Source organism: Solea solea, chromosome 5 (assembly GCF_958295425.1).
Source record: "Solea solea chromosome 5, fSolSol10.1, whole genome shotgun sequence".
NCBI lineage: Eukaryota > Metazoa > Chordata > Actinopteri > Pleuronectiformes > Soleidae > Solea > Solea solea.
The window spans coordinates 29,276,783-29,291,326 of NC_081138.1; the positions used below are offsets into that span (position 1 = coordinate 29,276,783).

General features: G+C 38.8%; 4 protein-coding genes across 5 annotated transcripts; 1 reads left to right on the plus strand and 3 right to left on the minus strand.

Moving 5' to 3' along the window:
- Positions 1-310: 310 nt before the first annotated feature.
- Positions 311-5,976, minus strand: cenpq (centromere protein Q). 2 transcript variants are annotated; one of them, XM_058629983.1, is made up of 8 exons: positions 5,651-5,976; positions 5,481-5,532; positions 4,392-4,503; positions 3,954-4,022; positions 3,216-3,345; positions 2,954-3,073; positions 2,684-2,758; positions 311-1,565 (listed from the first exon to the last, which is right to left on the minus strand). In XM_058629983.1, the coding sequence occupies exons 1-8, from the start codon at positions 5,726-5,728 to the stop codon at positions 1,425-1,427; spliced, it is 777 nt and encodes a 258-aa protein (XP_058485966.1). In that variant the 5' UTR covers positions 5,729-5,976; the 3' UTR covers positions 311-1,424. The 2 variants fall into 2 exon arrangements, with proteins under 2 accessions (XP_058485966.1, XP_058485965.1); XM_058629982.1 differs by having other exon boundaries at positions 5,624-5,974.
- Positions 5,977-6,943: 967 nt separating this feature from the next.
- Positions 6,944-9,885, minus strand: mrpl16 (mitochondrial ribosomal protein L16). The gene is made up of 5 exons (XM_058629984.1): positions 9,646-9,885; positions 8,668-8,739; positions 8,434-8,582; positions 7,713-8,006; positions 6,944-7,348 (listed from the first exon to the last, which is right to left on the minus strand). The coding sequence occupies exons 1-5, from the start codon at positions 9,713-9,715 to the stop codon at positions 7,157-7,159; spliced, it is 777 nt and encodes a 258-aa protein (XP_058485967.1). The 5' UTR covers positions 9,716-9,885; the 3' UTR covers positions 6,944-7,156.
- Positions 9,886-10,422: 537 nt separating this feature from the next.
- txnl4b (thioredoxin-like 4B) lies at positions 10,423-12,537 on the minus strand. Its single transcript, XM_058629659.1, has 3 exons — positions 12,228-12,537; positions 11,964-12,115; positions 10,423-11,484 (listed from the first exon to the last, which is right to left on the minus strand). Exons 1-3 carry the CDS (start codon positions 12,519-12,521, stop codon positions 11,319-11,321), a joined length of 612 nt encoding a protein of 203 aa, XP_058485642.1. The 5' UTR covers positions 12,522-12,537; the 3' UTR covers positions 10,423-11,318.
- An 83-nt stretch (positions 12,538-12,620) lies between these two features.
- trmt10c (tRNA methyltransferase 10C, mitochondrial RNase P subunit) lies at positions 12,621-14,472 on the plus strand. Its single transcript, XM_058629656.1, has one exon. The coding sequence runs from the start codon at positions 12,867-12,869 to the stop codon at positions 14,427-14,429; it is 1,563 nt and encodes a 520-aa protein (XP_058485639.1). The 5' UTR covers positions 12,621-12,866; the 3' UTR covers positions 14,430-14,472.
- Positions 14,473-14,544: the final 72 nt, after the last annotated feature.

The following is a 14,544-nucleotide window of genomic DNA, read 5'->3' on the forward strand; positions in this document are numbered from 1 at the left end:
GTCCTTATCTACATATCTGGCGCTACCAGCACCTACTGAATAAGACTAAGTCATCGGGATGTAAATAACTGCATCTGTAAATTAACTGCATCTACGCCTCCTCCTTATTTATGAAAAGATTGCATTATTTTTTTTTGTACATAAAAGCAGAGCTATCTTTCGTGTTCTTTTAAAATGGAAATAAACTTAATTCATAAGATCACATCGGATGCATTTTCTCTCTACACAAAAGCATGAATGAATACATTTTAATGACACTGGATCAGTCACTACTTCTCCTGTACTTGACACTTTTCTACAGACGCAAACATGAGCAATTAGTCTTTATTGGTGAGTACATCATCAGTTTTAATGAAGTTTAGATATGTGAACTTTGTTTTCAAAGTATAACCTTTCAATTAAAATACTCATATTTAATAAAATGCTGAAGTAAAGGCAGGCATTTCTTTCCTTGTTTTAGGGATAGTTAAGGTTTTTCAAAGTGTTGCTGTATGATTGTGTTATTGACAAGTTATCAACACTTAATTTGCCGATAGTGCTGCCGCACCTCCATTTCCGTGGACTTACATGAGACACAGGTTTTAGGCTTTTATCAAAAGGCTCATGTTATAAAATCTACACCTCCTTATACCTACAATATCTTAAGAATGTGTTGCTACTTGTTCTAATCACTAGACAACCTTTTCTGGCTGGAAAATGAAGCTTGCAATAAGGTCATTTTCCTACACCAGAGCCCAGAGAGAAAATCATAATTTTTATGGTAAGACAGGAGCTTCTGGTCTACTGCTGCCTCATTTAGAACATTTATGTCACTTAAATCTGCAATGTCACAATATATCATCTTCATATTTACTGATGGAGGCAGCAGTGCATTAATGTGTTATGATGTAAAGTCACTAATTTTCTCTATGGACTCTGGTGTGGAGAGTGAGCTGTTTACAATCTTCAGTTTCTTTTCGGGAAAAGTCCATCTAACGGCAAGTAAAAAGACAGGGAACATGCTTTTAAGATATCATAGACTAAAGCTGATGTAGATTTTATTAAGTGAATCTTATGTTAAGTGGCTAAAATCAGTTTTCCCCTCCGTGCCTGCAGGCAGCCAAGTTACCACGGACCCAGGCTGGACTGGTTCACATATACGACCTCAAATATCACTTTACACAAACCCATATGGATTATATACAATTACTTATGTTGCATTTGCTTAGTGCACATTCATGCTCACCCACAAAAAGTACAGCTATTTGACCCCTAGTAATGTGTCCCCCAAAACACTAACATGGCAAACATTGTGTGCAATGCACACTGCTTACACCTGTTCACTTTGCTTGGTTCCAAGATTTCAGTGTTCAGAACTGTGTAAACAGAGATTGGGCGAGCTTCCCTCAAACTGAGGTTCACCACTGATCGGAGTAAAGCCAGCGTTAGAGTTCATCAGCGTGTTTGTGTGCATGTAGAAGCAGCACCTGTGCATTCTGTATGGCCTCTGAGTTCTGCAGGATTTCTCCCAGTCTTTGTGAAGTGGCCTCGCACTCATTGTCTGGTATTGTTTTTCTCATTAAAGCCTGAGGGGAAAAAAAACCCAGAAGATATTATTTAGCACTATTGTGTGATTTCATGTGCATGTGAAATGAGCTGTTGTTGACGAGATCAACGGAGACACCGCAGATCCCTGCACATCACATTCTCTCTGAGACTTACGAAATACACGTGTCTTTGTCTTTACAATAAACAGAAGTTGCATCAAAGAGAACATGTTTAGACTTTCCTGTCAGGAGCTGACTCAGACACTTTCACTTCTTATTCATTAAGAAAGTGAAAATCCTTTGAATAATAAATACATATTTTTTGATTTCATACATACAGATACACGATATGGTACAAATTTCTGAGGCCACCATTATATTTTGTTGTTTTAGCCATACTAGAATGACCATAAATCATTATTTATTATTCATTATTTTTCAATCTCTTCATCAGAATACAACTTGAAAATAGAGGAAATATTTATGTATCATTAAAAAACAGGTTCTTTGGGTTCAAGTGCCAAGTATTTTGTAAGACCTCCTCTTACCCTCACCAGGACCCTGGCTCTATTATGGCTCTATTAAACCTAAATGGACTCTATTACTAATTACTAATGTAATTGGCAATACCTGAATATAATATTGAAAATGGCTGGCCTTTTTACGACATGCTTTAGCATTGCATATAGGGCTGCAACTATAGATAATTTTCTCTATTGTTTGGTCCACAAAAAGGTTGATTGGTGTTTCCCAAACCTCGAAATGATGATGTTCTCAGATGTCTTGTTTTGGCCACAAAATTATTCCGTTTTAAAGCTTTCTTTGTCAAATGTAGCAATGAAAGCAGAGAATATTCAGATTTAAGAAGCTTGACAATTCATTTAGTAATCCATTCATCTATGCAGACCTAATTGCAAACACATGTTGTTCGAGTTTAACTCGATGGAAGCTGATCTCAGAATTTGTCAGATGTAAAAGGCCAAGGATATACATGACTAAACATCAAAAGATAGTGGCAGCCCACGACCTTTGCACAATACTGAAAAAAAAAAGTTTCTACATGCACAAAATACCAAAATGTCAATGATTCATCCGATATTGTAATAAAACTTGTATAATAACAGAACAAGTCAAGACTAATATGTTACACCACTCACCTCTAATGTTGGTTCATCTGCTGGTGGGCGATGAGGGGGAAGGTTGAGGACTGTTTGTTCACGTAGCTGTAAGCTCTGTGTAAACAGACAGAACAATAGAATTCTGTGGAAGTAGAATTCAATACCTCCCCATTTAAAAGGTCCTGTTTGTAAGAATTACCCACACCTAATGGCGAGACAGCTTGCAATTAAAACGGACAACTCCTCCACTCAATCCCCCCCCCCCCCCCCCCCAAACTACACAAACTGTGTAACTTTTGTTTCTTATACCTCTTTGGCTTTCTCCTCCTCATCCTCCAGCTGGTCTCTCAGTGCTAAGCATGTTTGCTTTAAAGACTCTGTCTCCTCCTCTGCCTCCTCCAGAGCAACGACCACAGACTTCAAGTCGCTCTGGACACAAAAATACGAAAAAAAAAGTAACGTAAACACAAAGATGTTTTTTGCTTCATAAATATTTTTCTTGCGAGCTGTATATAATTACAAACATTTTAATTATGAGTTTGGGACCCTTAGACAACTGTGGAATATTCACCTCCAGTTTTTTCAGAGTCTTCTTTCCAGCCTCTGAGCTCTCGGTCGCCCTCTGCTGGTGGTAAGATGAACACTCCATATGTTTCTGTTTCTGTGCTGGAACTTTGAGCTGCACACACTGAGCCAGGAACCTACAGCGGTTTGTAAAAAATGCATCATTTACAAACAAAAATCAAGATGCACAAGGTGCTTTTTTTGATCAAGGGGGGGGGGGGGGGTTACAATGTGGTACTTCTATTTATCTTTTAACAAATGAGGGCTCACTGACTAAATCAATGATGTGAACCAAGTAAAGTTAATTAGAACAACGAAAAATAGCAACCTTAGCAGTAGCAGTTGCCACTGCTTCCATTCTGGGTTAGGGGATTTTGCCATCAAATAGAGCAAAGAAACTAGAACATATTCAAATTTAAGAAGCTGCAAAAAATCTAAAACCTCTAAAACCAAATAATCGATTATCAAAATACTCACTGCAGTAAACATATACTGACAACTTACAAATGTTTTTACATTCAGTATTAAGTAGCAAAAAGGCTGTCACACACGGTCTCAACTTGTATGTTAATTGTTTTGTGTCAGTACCAGAAAGTTCAGTTCACTTTCAGTACAAAAAATACGCCAATGGAGTAAGAATGCAAATTTAGTATTTAGAAAAAGTACACTATCAAATATAATATATAATAAAATCTGCCTGAAAACCACAGCCACTTATTTACACATCTCTTGACTCACTGCTCACCTGCTTTTCATCATGTTCAGGTGTTCCTGACTCTCCTTCATCTGTGTCTTCCTCAAAGCAAGAGTAGCCCTGTTAACACAGGAGAAAACGTGTTCAAGGTTCAAGGATTTAAATAAGTATTTATTCGACAAAACTTAGAGTCTGTCTTTCCAGTTAGCATTTTGCGTCTGTTCTGCAGTGCACTTTCATAATTTAAATAAGTTTTAGTGCACTTAGCAGCAAGATAAATATGAATTATATAACACATATAAAATGTATGGATTAGCAAGGTACCATAGTCTACCATAGTTAGATAGTTTCTTACTCTAATGTGGTTTACCTTGGTTAAATAAGGGATGTGTATCTATCTGAACATTAACATACAGTATATACTGTAAGCCAAATAAGTTTGCAAGTTTTTTTTGCAGAATATCTTCAGTGTTCATCTGTGAAACTTACAGAATTGACAGGTCCATTATATTCTCCAGAGCAGTGACGGTAGACAGTGGCATCAGCTTCCAGTTTTCCTGTCCTTTGACTTTCTTAGGTAGGGGTGACGATCGATCGACAGCTATCAGAACAAAATAAAAATAAAAACATCAGTGCTGGTATCTGGTTTCTTTTATGGACCAAACCTACAGTGTGCTGGGCTTGGGGCAACCATTGTGGTGAGGTAGAAAGCATTTTGAAGTCACACAAGTAAAATACTAGCAATTTTCTCCAGTCGTGATTATAATATTGGAAATTTGCCATTTATGATAGAATCATATATTATCACATATCTACAGTGTATACTACATACAAATAACTTTACTGACACTGAATTATTATGGATTTATGTGTGCTTTTGGACCATTTTAATAAGTATCTGGCATCTATGTGGGCGCCTCATTATCCTAGAGCGTTCACACAGATTACACCTGCAACAAGTACAGCAACAAATCAATTTTTTGAGGTAGATTGGGGTCATTATGAGGCAGTAAGCAGGTCATGTTGATGTTCTATCAGTTTTTAGTGCAGAGTGTGATGAAGTATGGAAGCAGTCCCTGTTATAACTGCCTCTCGGGTTCAATTTAAGTACTTAGAATCTGCTCAAAGATTGTTGGATGGTTGCTTGAACCAAGGTTTAAAGAGACAGGCATGCAATAAAACACCATTACAGAGCCCTCGCATGTATTACAGCGTGCCATAAACGCGACTGAATAGACCAAGGAACTCCTTTGTTCCTCAGTCAGTGAAAATGCTAAATGAGGCATGGTTTAAGAAAGTTTAAGGATACACTGTGGGCAGTATTGTACCACAAACAATATGTTTTGTTGTTGTATAAATAAGGTTCGGTGTTGATGTTATGTGTTGTCCCATGTCTGATGTCATATACATTGTGTTATGTGATAGATTTAAGTCAAGTGTCCTATGTATGATGTCATACACCCTTTAACAGTGGTTTATATTGATATTTCTGTGGTACGTTGGCTGTCTTTGCACAAAAGACACATTTCAGAGTAGTCTGAAGTATAATCTAATAAAGCCTAAAATAGCATCCAGTACCTTTTCTCTTCTGTCCCGGTTTGGTACCGTTGTTTTCACTGAGCTTCTTCTCCTGAAGTAAAAAACAAAACAAACATATGATGGAAGCATTGGCAGAAGCTAACAAGTTAGCCAGGTGCTAAAATAGGACACAGTTATCTCACCTGTTGTCCCGTTTGTTTGTGTCTCACCGTCTCATCTATTTTTCTCTTTTTCTTCAGATTTGGAGCTTTTGAAGGCGTCCGCTTTGACCCTCGCACAGGTTTCATATCTGCTAAACTAGTTTCAGCAACAACGTCAACGCAGAGCAACGAGCAGGCTAAGCTAGCGTTACAGTTGCTAACCCCGGTGAAGAAACACAACACAAACGTGTTTTTTCTGTGTTTAAAAACGAGTCTTAAAACTGTCAACTGTTGCACAACGTTGTCAACAACGTGGCTGTTCTGGACCAAAACAAAACTCTACCGTCTTTCCCGCTTCTATTTTCGAATACTTCCGCTTACAGCAGTTGCGCGTGCGCAAACACTGAATTGTCAGGTGTGGTCCTTTCTCACTTAAATCTAAATAATAAGTATTTAAACCGAATATTTACTGCGTACTATGACAAGGCGTTTAAATAAACTCACTGATGTATTAGCTAGTCTGAGTGTGAAAACATTTCATGCAAATAAAATTACATTCTTTCTTGGATAAATGTCACACATTTTCTATGGAAGCCCATTTCCACCATTTCCACCCCTTGACAAACAAAAATACATAATATTGGTATAAAATATGACTTATTTTCTCATAAATTTGTAAAAGGTATCTCGTTATTATGAAATAGTGTCTCATAATTTTGTGTCCACCACTTGAAAAACCAAACAATATGCATGTCATAATTACAAAATAGTAATTGTGAGAAAGTATCTCATAATTATGACATAGTAAGTCATATATATGAGATAGTAAGTCGTAATTATGATAAAGATTCTCATGACACAGAATTATATTACCATATTATGTTAATTTGTTCCCATACATAATTATGGGATACGATACTTTTCAATTCACGTGTATGAGCTTTGTCATTACAGATATCACAACATCTTAACTGATGTTATAAATATAATACATGTTAAATTTGACTGATTTAAGATTAATGTTACTTAGGGCTGCAACGACTATTTGATTAATTGACTAATCATTGATAATAAAATGAATGATCAACTATTTTTAATGTTTTTCTAATTAAAATTAAGTTTTCAGATTTTTCTGCAGCACCTTCTGGTTTCTTTGCTCTATACTGTATAACAAAGGACTTGGTTTGTGGACAAAACAAGACATTTGAGAACATCATCATTTCCAGGTTTGAGAAACACTGATCAACATTTTATGGACCAAACAAGTACTTGATCAATCGACTATGAAAATAATTGTTAGTTGCAGCCCTAGTATTAGTCTTACGGGTACAAAATTAGCCTATAAAAATACTCAAATTCAAGTGTGTTGCAATACTTGGGTCACCAGATGAGGGTGACTTTCAAAAACTAGTTTATTGGTTGTTTTGAAAAGAAAAGGGGGGTAAAAAATGGACAAAAACAAATGTAAAAATCCAAATATGACATGAATGAATGACAGAGGTTTCCAAACATCAACAACAGTGTCCAGGACGATGTCACAGAGTAACCGTACTGATTTTAGGTTTGTCAGGTAGGTCACACTCTCCCCGGCAGGTGAAATTTTCCTGTGAAGCGTCCGCGGTTGTGAAATTCAATGGGACTGACCACCCTCCTGATACCCAGCATGTTTCCCTGCACAATCTCCTTAAATGTCCAGGGATTCTGGTTGTTCTGCTCGATTTCCTCCTGCTTCTTGTGCATGGCTGCTAGGCTCTCTCTGCTCATGACCTGAAACAAACAAAAAGTAATCAAATAGTCAAATCTATACACGGCGAGGAGGAAGTAATTGTCAGCACAATTGTCATATACATACTTATTTCAAGACGCGAGATTTGTGTAAAAGAAATATAAGTCAAACATATAAAGTAACGTGACCGGAGCAAACGTAATTGAGTTGTTAAAAAAAAAGGAATTATGTGGCAAATGAATACGATACAAACAATATTATCAGCATGATATCAGCAGATATTGGCTAACAAACACACCAACATCTTGTACATCTACAGTACACCTGCTACAACATTAGTAGGAAAAATATTGTGTTCATTTCACTGATTTCAATAACGCACATACTCTATATCCGTCATCTCACCTTGGCAGGAAACGGGAGCTTCTTTGCCACTTCAGTCAAGAACTGCCCGACCTCCCCGAGCTCCACCTTTCCTCCCACCTCCACGATCAGACGACCGTAGCAGACCGGCGTCACGTAGTGGTCGATGGCTCCCTTACCTCCGCCCATACGCTGACCCAGACCTTTGCGTGTGATGGGTTTGTACGGGGCACGGATGCGCCAGCGGGCAAATGTAGTTTGGGCATCCATCTTGCGATTGACTGTTAGACGGATCATCTCTATGTGGCCCCAATGTAGGTAGCCACCTCCCATGGCCTGAGGGAAAGCACAGAGAGCACGAGATAAGGTTACTGATTGTTTATTATTATAATAGTAATGTTTAGTTAAAGCTGTAGTGTGTAACTTTTAATGATTTTGCGTTGTTACTCTGCCTCTGTTAACAGAGAACATGGAACATTATTTGTTTGCCGAGTCCTTCATCTGAAAACAGGCTCTGACAAGCAAAACTATCAGACTTGTCTGAGGGAGCGTTTGTGTGTCAACTATTTTAATAAATCGATTAAATCAGTTTGAGTTCTCTGAGTGTTTAGCTTCTTGAATGTGAATCTTTTATGATTTAACAAATAAATCTTTAAAACCGATTTATTTGGGATTTTGGACAAAATAAGACATTTGAAACATGTGAACATTTTGAGGAACAAATCATTACTCGAAAATTCTCAGAGGAAATAAACGTACTTACCACAATAGCGTACTGTCCTATTGAGAATGTATTTGCTGCCTTTGATGGACCTTGGATATCTCGCAGCTTCTTCATTTCTTTCTTGGCCTTTGTTAAGTTTGGCACCTTGTTCATGACCTTCAGTTTCGGTTTCTCCGGCAGGAACACATCTTGCGGAATCATAAGAACAACACTTAAGACACTTTTAATTTTTCAAAATCACCACAGATAAATAACTAGATGATGATTGATTACCGCTGTAGTCTGGAGGGATTTCATGTGTCTTCAGTCCAGCAGTCACGACTTTCAAATGGCTAAACAAGGGACCTGTAAAATGAAAAACAGTGAACACGTTTTGTGATCCTTGGCATGTGGATTGAATGATTGGAATGAATGAAGTTGTTCCTCTATATTAACAAGTTGTTGATGAGTTAAACTCATACATCATGTGTATGATACAATCAAGAAGGTCTTGAGTAAACCTGGTGTAAAAGCGCTTTTTTTATAGCAGATATTAATTCACATGAAACAGTCGGACAATCGCAGGTTTTACTAGTAACAGTAACAAAGGCTTCTACTAAGGAGTTGTGTTATTGTTCAAGGGTAAATCACACTAAATACTTGAAACTTAAACCTATAGAATATGTACTACTTCCTCAAAAAAGTGTTATTTTAAGACTGCATACATTTTTCCTGTATTTTCCCAATAAAGTGATTAAGAAATCATTAGAATGTACAGTTATTATAGCATTGCTAAAGCATATTATTGTTCTGCATGCAACATAGTCAATATAGTATTTTATTTTTTAATTCAAAAGTTATTTTAATCTGTTTGATTTTTAATGATTTTAATAATTATCATTTATTAAACAATTAATTGATTACTAAATTAACTGATTTATCCGGCGTCTTAAATATGAATATTTTCTGGTTGGTTTGCAGAAAAGAAATCATTGAAACAGAATCATTTTGACAAGACATTTTGATGTTGATTTTGTCAATAATCAACAGACTCGTAGATTCGCGATTATTTTCATAATCATGAATTACAGCCCTTGAAGAGTCCTTTTCAAAATAAAACTGCCTTACAATATAATGTCTTTTAAGGAGAGCGTTGACACGTTTACAGCAATGTGCGTGTTAATGTGCACACTTAACAGTTAAATAACGTCGATACAAACACCTCACAAACATTTATTTGCAATTTTATTCGAGGGCTGGCTTCTTCATTACCTTGCCGGTGACCGCAGGCTCTACACACGCCGGCCAGTCCGCCGACAGCAGCTTTCATTAACGAAAACATTCTGTTACCGTGGAGAAAATACTAAAATGTCACTTCCTGTAATCGTTAAGTCAACATTTACGGAGACGTTACTGAACTACAAACTAGCAACATAGCTGAGAAGACCACGCTCCAAACAAGGTCGCAGTTGCCATTGCTGCTCTGCTTCTTCCTTCCGGCACCACTGCTAAACCGGATGTACGAGTCTACAGACATCCTGTACATTAGATTTTCCATAATAAAAGCATAACCTTACACGTTAGATATAATTAGATTTTTAGAGTGGACATAATTGAGGACAAGTTAGAATATAAACCATTAAAAAAAGAAATAGAAGATATTCCAAAAATATAATCAGGGTTTTATGCTGATGCTGACATTTGTGAGAATTAACACGTTTCACTGTAAATTGTAATAAATTATTAATTTTTGTCACACAGTTTCCACTCTCCATTTCATCTTTTATGTTGCGCTCTGGCAACCCTTAGATAACAATAGCATTTTAACAAATGCTTGACAGCATGTGAATATGGTATCTCCACTGAATGTATGCGCCAATGCTCCTGCAGCAGGGGATACAAATCTTGTCGGGGATAACCAACGTCTCAGGAACGGAACTCATCCTCTCTACTTGGTAGAATTGCTAATAACTCCAAATAAATAAGATGTGACAGAACAAATAACTTAATGGTTCTTGTAAAATACAAAAGTTTATTATCACAGCAGAGTACAATGACCTTTAATATACAGCTAATTTCCATAGGAAATATTTAAATATTTTGAGACATTTTCACATTTCTTTTAAATTAACGTGTCAAACATAAAGCGATAAGAGAAAACCACAAAAGTAAAAATGTCCTATTGTTAATTAACTTCAGCACTACTTCAGCAAATCCCATGCCACTGCATGTATTTGTCAGGTCTCAAAATTCAATCTTAACAAACGATCAGTCACATGAGCTTTGAGTGAAGTGTTTTGTGCACTGTGAACCAAGTTTGGTTATCCAGGTCAAGGGTCATGTCTTGTTTAGCTTCTATTGAAAAAAAGTAGTAGATGCCAGTGAGAGAGAAAACACTGTGATCACAAAGCGCTAGAGCTGAAACAATTAATGGATTGAACGATTATTAATCGATTGCTAAATTAATTGACTACTATTTTGATAATCGGTTTGAAGTTTTTTTTCATGATCAAAACAAGATTTCTGATTGTTTAAGCTTCTTAACTTCTTTGCTCTGGATAACAAAGAAATCATTAAAAGTTAATCATTTTGGTTTGTGGACAAAACAAGACATTTGAGAACATCATCATTTCCAGGTTTGACAAACACCGATCAACATTTTTTAAGGTTTTCTGATATTTTATGGACCAAACGATTCATCGATTAATCGAGAAAATAATCGACAGATTATTCGATAATGAAAATAATTGTTAGTTGCAACTCTGCAAAGCTCGCACACGCACAAACACACACACACACACAGAGTGGGTGCATTCTTCTTCTTTGGGTGTCTCTCCCTTCAGGGGTCGCCAGAGCAGATCATCTGCTTCCATCTTGCCCTATCTAATGGGTCCTCCTATCTTACACATCGGTCCTCATGTCCTCCTGTGGGCGCACTGATGAGTCTAAATTCCATGGTAGAGCAGATCATACTTGGGAACGTTCCGAGGATCTATGGGACTCCGAACAATCATCTTCCCCCGCATGGCTCCTCTGTAGATGACCTCGATCAGATCAATGAAATCCTGCTTCGTCTTAAAACTGCCGACAAACTTGGTGTGATCTGGGGAGCTGGAAGCGAAAAGAGGAAACGGTTATACATGTTAAAGGAATACCCTCTGACCTTTGGAAATTCTGAGTTCCGTCTACTACCGGAACACATCATTATGGTGGATTCCAAGAAGGCTACCACCGTACAAACACTGCTACTTTTACTGTGCATATTTGTACATGTTTATGTGCCAAAAATACCATGTTGTTATCTTAACTGGTATTTCTAAGATACATTTGCATTTCTAAAATTCTAACTTCCAATATAAATGGAATCCTGCTAAACCATGTCATAATGGCCGCCTATAGTCATTTTTTTGTCTTTTATGGATACTAAGGTAAAATCCTATATCTTTTGTCTGTAATACAGTTGAGTGTACAACAAAAATGACCATTCTAACTGGAATTAAGATGGATACATCAATAAGGTTTTGTTTGCGTTGACAAAAATGACAATTAAAGTGAAAGGAGACTAACTCTGATATGGTTATTTCACTTACCCATAATCCACTTTCATGTGCTGCCCGTTGAAAAAGAAAACAGTGGAGGGGATGTAACTGATGTCGAAGTATCTCGTATAGACTGGAGCTTTTTCCACATCCACGATGTAGATGGACGCCATGTTGCTGAGGTCGTGGGCGGTTTTTGACAACTGTGACAACAAGCAAGTGAAAATAAATATGCTAAATATATTCGTGCTTGGCAAAGTACGTCTCAATATCGATGAGCTAAAGTCAAATACACAGAGCAAAAATGCCACTTACTATCTCGTCGAGCTGGAGACAAAGCGAGTCGTCGTCTCTGCCAAACCTCAAGACGAGGACTTTCTCCGCAACGCATTTTATGACTTCATCAATGTCTTTTTTACAAGTTAATTTGGGCAAAAACAGACTCATTTTAGGAGCTAACCAAACTAGCTTATGTCGGTAGGAAATTACGTCATCGTGGCTATGTGTGTAGCGCCGTAAAACGTCCACCTGGAAACTACATCCATTTAAATTTATCGTAGAAATAAACTCATACGAACGTTGTCTCTCTTTTTCATATTGAGGTGTCATGTAGAAACAAACATAAAATAAATATTTACTGGGTTGAAATGCTGCCTTATAAACTGTGATGAAAAAAATCACGGCGTAGTACGGCATATTTTAGTGTGACACCGTGCAACAACGTGACCTTCCCCTAATTTTGACAAGCATGGACGCTGAGAGGAGTCTAGTCAAGTCGGAGGATATTTCAAGGCATTTTGTAGGTTTTCATTTGCTTTTGTGAACGTTCTGTAAAATGGAAATAAAACAGCGAATCTTCAGTAAGTTATTTTCTGTCATTTAAGTGATTCCAGCCACAGTTGCAGTCTGTGTTCCGTAGATTCAGTTCTCAGCTGATTAAAGTCGCATGTCGCTATGTTTCGGCTGGTCACGCACCGCAGTCTCCACGAACTCTACAGATGCAGACAGTTTGTTTCATCCCGTGTCACAAAAAAACAGCTCGTAACTTTCCACCGCACAGTGTGTCGTCACAGAACTTTTACCCCGGTCCTGGCTCGCCCGTTCAGCCCTGGGAGCCCACTGAGGGAAGATGCCCTCCAGGCTAAAGGAGACAAGAGTGCGGAGGTGGAGACAGTAGATTTGGACAAATGGAAATCTGTAATGAGATCAAAAGCTGTACCAGAAGAGACGCAGCAAGTCAACATTGACGAGGAAGCAAGTGATGATGATGATGATGGAGACCTCACAGAACCTGAAGGCGACTTAAAGGGCCGCTCTCTTCTGGAGGCAACCAGGGATCTTGTTGTAATGTGGCAGCAAGCTGGGAAGCTCGTACCTCATGAGATGAGCGATGAGCAGCTTGAGGAGCTGTCAAAGCTCACCACTAAGTCCGCCAGAAAGAAGTTCCTGAAGTACCTGGCCCTCAAGGAGGGCATCAAAAGTGCCCGCAAGGAGAAGCAGCAGCGGAAAAAGGCAGAGAGGGAAGCCATACTGGAGCAAATGAAACAAGAGGGCGGCAATGTGGAGATGAAAAACACGTTTCTCCTCCAGTACTGGAACCGCTCCCTGGACAAGCTTCTGGCCTGGAGGAGCGCCCAGGCCATGCTGTTCAATCAGCCGCTTGTTTTTGACATGAGCTACGACTCCAGTATGTCCAAGCGGGAGCTGGAGAACACGGTGGCCCAATTGATGGAGGTGGAAGCGTGGAACCGGCGTGCTACTGACCCCTTCCACCTCCACTTTTGCAACCTGGAGCCAGGTGGGGCCTACGAGAAGGAGCTGGTCAAACGATACAGTGCAGAGACCTGGGACAAACTGTTTATTACCAGCACTGACCGCCAGCACGTGGATGTGTTCCCCTGTGAAAGGCTTGTGTACCTCACTGCAGACTCCCCCAATATCCTCCACAACTTTGACCACTCCAAGGTCTACATCATTGGATCTCTGGTGGACAGGTCCATTCAGTCGGGCTTGTCTCTGGCCAATGCAAAGCGTCTGAAGCTGGCCACAGCTCGCTTACCGCTGGACCAGTTCCTCCATTGGGAGATGGGAGCCAAAAATCTGACTCTGGACCAGATGATCCGCATCCTGCTCACTGTCAAGGAGACGGGGAAATGGGAGGAGGCGTTGAAGTTTGTTCCTCAGAGAAAGCATGACGGCTTCCTGAAAATGCGAAACCAGAGAGATGCCTTTGTGCAAAACAGAGTCGGAGGAGTCGCTAATAACAGACCAGGAAAAGACAGTGACCGTCTGTTTAAGACTGGGCAAAGAAATGCTGAAAGGACATTTAAAAATGTGGATCAAAGTCTGTACAGGCTGCACAATGAGCCCAGGTCACACAGCAGAGACAGTACAGCTGGACTGTTCAGTGACAGAGACAGAAAACCTGCTGGGACCACAGTACGGGTGTCGTTGAAGAGCAAAATGGTGGCCAAAAAACCTGCAGGCAAAGGCAAAATGTGGTGGGGTGATGAATGAAGTCCGTAAAAATTGTGACTTGATTCAAACGCTGAGGAAATGGAAAAAAACATAATAAAAAAAGATGTACTTTGTACTGCTTTTTCAGAGGTCAAATGCAGGGTTAGAAATACAA

Coding starts and splice junctions, on each gene's coding strand:
- cenpq (XM_058629982.1), bottom strand. CDS start 5,728: ATGAAACCTGTGCGAGGGTCAAAGCGGACGCCTTCAAAAGCTCCAAAT. Junction 3,346..3,953: donor CTGAACATGATGAAAAGCAG/GTGAGCAGTGAG, acceptor AAACCGCTGTAG/GTTCCTGGCTCAGTGTGTGC. Junction 1,566..2,683: donor CAGATGAACCAACATTAGAG/GTGAGTGGTGTA, acceptor TTTTCCCCTCAG/GCTTTAATGAGAAAAACAAT.
- mrpl16 (XM_058629984.1), bottom strand. CDS start 9,715: ATGTTTTCGTTAATGAAAGCTGCTGTCGGCGGACTGGCCGGCGTGTGT. Junction 8,740..9,645: donor AGCCTGCGGTCACCGGCAAG/GTAATGAAGAAG, acceptor TTCATTTTACAG/GTCCCTTGTTTAGCCATTTG. Junction 8,583..8,667: donor AATCCCTCCAGACTACAGCG/GTAATCAATCAT, acceptor TGATTCCGCAAG/ATGTGTTCCTGCCGGAGAAA.
- txnl4b (XM_058629659.1), bottom strand. CDS start 12,521: ATGACACCTCAATATGAAAAAGAGAGACAACGTTCGTATGAGTTTATT. Junction 12,116..12,227: donor GTCTCCAGCTCGACGAGATA/GTAAGTGGCATT, acceptor TTGTTGTCACAG/TTGTCAAAAACCGCCCACGA. Junction 11,485..11,963: donor CACATGAAAGTGGATTATGG/GTAAGTGAAATA, acceptor TTTCGCTTCCAG/CTCCCCAGATCACACCAAGT.
- trmt10c (XM_058629656.1), top strand. CDS start 12,867: ATGTTTCGGCTGGTCACGCACCGCAGTCTCCACGAACTCTACAGATGC.